A 2,944-nucleotide genomic window follows, 5' to 3' on the forward strand; every position below is an offset into this window, starting at 1 on the left:
GCTTCTCTGCTGCAAGGTCTTGAAACTTAGCAGTTGCAGATACTTCCCTGAAGTTCCTCAGTATAAAGTCATTAGCTTCCTCAAGCAGCCCTGACAAGCCATATGCTTCAGCAAAAGATGCCACATCCAGGCATGAGTTAATATGTATTTGTTCTTGCAAGAATCTGAGGCAAAGCAAGAAAGCAGGTTGAAACTGAAGCTGGAGGGCAGTGCAGGTTATCTCAAAAACAGAATCCCAGCTAAGCACAAGGGTCCCCCTATAGGACCAATTAATTAGTGTCTCTAATTCACAAGATGGAATAAATGGAAGGGCAATGTAGTTTTGATGGGATTCCTTCATTCCACTGGTAAACATCCCACGGAAGTAGTCACTGCTTGCTGCCAGGATAACTCTATGAACTTAAAGAGACAGATAATAAAATCAAACTTAGCTGTTATCACAGAATATAAAGTACAGTGTTTCTAAGATTTTGTCAACTAACCATGGAAAAAAGTGCCATCCACTTCCAAGATGACATCACATCCAACTTTGTCTCTCCACATTCTTTCAATGGACTGAAGAGTATTTTTTAGATTAACATCTGCAAAAGTAATGTCTTGCTCTATTTTTGGACATTGATCTTCACATCTTGTATCCATGTTGTTGCAGAGATCCAGAAGTCTTGGAACCTTCAGTACTTCGGCTGCAGTCTTGATTTGAGTTATTGTGTCCTTGTTCAAAATCGATACATCCCCGCAATAAGCAAACTCAATAATTGCTTGAAGCCCAACTTCATCAACTTCGGAACCTATTAGTACTGACCTCATTTTGATTTTCCCCTCAGTATTCCAAGACTGGAACACATTTATTTCATTTAGTTTTTCTAAAATAAAGCCACTGACAGCAGCTAGGATAAGGGAGTGCACATTGAAGTTTCTGCCATTCTCAGTAGTCAGTGTCAGGTCTGTAAGAAGAGAGGAATTCTGCAGTTCTTTCAGAGTCTTAAATATGTCCTTATGAAAGGTTCTGCTTGAGTATGTGCAGACGTGCTGTCCAACATCCCCGAATCCCTTACCACTCATACATTCACTGGTCGATTCCATATCAATTTCAGTCTTTCTCAAGTCATTTTCTTCGGTCTTATCACCCAGACTTTTTAGGCCCATCTTTGAATTGTTATAAGCAACAATCTGCCTCAGTTCATTGTTGTCTCTTTCTAACCCTTCTCCACCTTCTTCAATCATTCTTTTTCTCCTCTCCTTCTCTTTCCGCCATCGCTCTTCCCACTCCATTGGAAGGTAGCGCCTGGTAAACTCCATTTCAAGATGAATGATTAACTTTGCAAATGCAATTAAGCAAAATATCTTGATGAATTTAGAGATATCCACCTTGCGTTGTTTTCTTCAACACTCAGTGCTGTCTCCTTCTTCTGTCCAGACTAATATTTCCTCACATAAACAAGGACCTTTTTATAGCAACTGGGCCAGAGAGATCCAGTTTCAAATGCTCTCATGGCTTGACCTTTGATGTAGTGGTTCCCATTTAAATTGAATGCATTTGTTAAAAGAGAATGAGAAAAAAGTTAAATACTAAAGAATTTTTACACAGATGTGTAAAGCTTTTTATTCCAGAAACAACTTTTAATGAGCCAGAGATAATCTAGTTCTAAAAATATTTTTGGTCAGTTAATATTTTTTATGTTTCCATGAATTTCTCATCGGTTTCCATTTCTATGTTTCCAAACAATACAAGGCCTTGTCTATATAAAGACTTTTGATTGAGAAAGCTTCCTGGAGGGGAAGCAAAACGTCTTCAAATCTTGGAAACCAAGTCCAGTGGATTTTATTTTATTTTTTACTTTTACGGCATTAATTTCTAAGCACTTCTGTCTTACTGCATCTGTGAAAACCGATCTACCTCAGTCAGCTGCCCTGTCTTTATTTCTACAACAACTCTTTTCCTGTGCTCCCTGCTTTCATCCCCTACCTATTTTTTAAAGACCAATATATCAGCTCCAATGCTGATTTTTCCAGCCTAATTCTGCAATATGTTTCTGAGCCTAGTTTTCTCAACATGTGCTCCAAGCTCTGATCTCCTCATAACTGATTGTAAGTTTCTGTATTGCCTTTATTTCTTAACCATTTTAACTCACTACACAGCACCCTTGTCACTATCTCTGTTTTGGTCATGAACAGTCCTCATCAAAACTGATTGAAGCAATGAAATTTGGTGCTCAGGCCTAACACACAGTTTGAGAAAGAAGAGGACAGGGAGGGGGAGAGTGATTCTAGTGCACCCAAAGCAAGTAGTTCACTACATAAATAAAACCACTGATCGCAAAAAAGCAAAATGTTCTTTTACTCTTCATGTTCTGCTTATCTGGGGCAGGGTTACAGAGGCAGCAGTCTAGAAATCCCCAAACTTTTCTCTCCCCACATGTCTCCTCCAGGATGGTAAAGCGGATAAAGGTTCAGACTAAGGTACGGCATTTGGAGTTCCCACACATCACGACGTTCATGTGGGATTGAAGTCATCTTTACTGGTTTGAATCTCATTTGCATTAGGAGAAGCATCTGGTATAACTTTGCCAAGCCTGTGAGCTANTTTACGGCATTAATTTCTAAGCACTTCTGTCTTACTGCATCTGTGAAAACCGATCTACCTCAGTCAGCTGCCCTGTCTTTATTTCTACAACAACTCTTTTCCTGTGCTCCCTGCTTTCATCCCCTACCTATTTTTTAAAGACCAATATATCAGCTCCAATGCTGATTTTTCCAGCCTAATTCTGCAATATGTTTCTGAGCCTAGTTTTCTCAACATGTGCTCCAAGCTCTGATCTCCTCATAACTGATTGTAAGTTTCTGTATTGCCTTTATTTCTTAACCATTTTAACTCACTACACAGCACCCTTGTCACTATCTCTGTTTTGGTCATGAACAGTCCTCATCAAAACTGATTGAAGCA

At 39.2% G+C, this 2,944-nt stretch overlaps 1 protein-coding gene across 1 annotated transcript in view; it reads right to left on the reverse strand.

Moving 5' to 3' along the window:
- LOC107105213 (kelch-like protein 4) overlaps nucleotides 1-1,342 on the reverse strand; it is a 4,185-nt gene extending 2,843 nt beyond the window's left edge. Inside the window, exons 1-2 of the mRNA XM_015405338.1 lie at nucleotides 483-1,342; nucleotides 3-399 (exon numbers count right to left, since the gene is read on the reverse strand). Coding sequence (XP_015260824.1) covers nucleotides 3-399; nucleotides 483-1,299 — 1,214 coding nt within the window. The 5' untranslated portion in view covers nucleotides 1,300-1,342. The remainder of the gene's footprint in view (nucleotides 1-2; nucleotides 400-482) is intronic.
- Nucleotides 1,343-2,944: the final 1,602 nt, after the last annotated feature.

This window comes from Cyprinodon variegatus, unplaced genomic scaffold (genome assembly GCF_000732505.1).
Source record: "Cyprinodon variegatus isolate N-32 unplaced genomic scaffold, C_variegatus-1.0 Scaffold2155, whole genome shotgun sequence".
Lineage (NCBI taxonomy): Eukaryota > Metazoa > Chordata > Actinopteri > Cyprinodontiformes > Cyprinodontidae > Cyprinodon > Cyprinodon variegatus.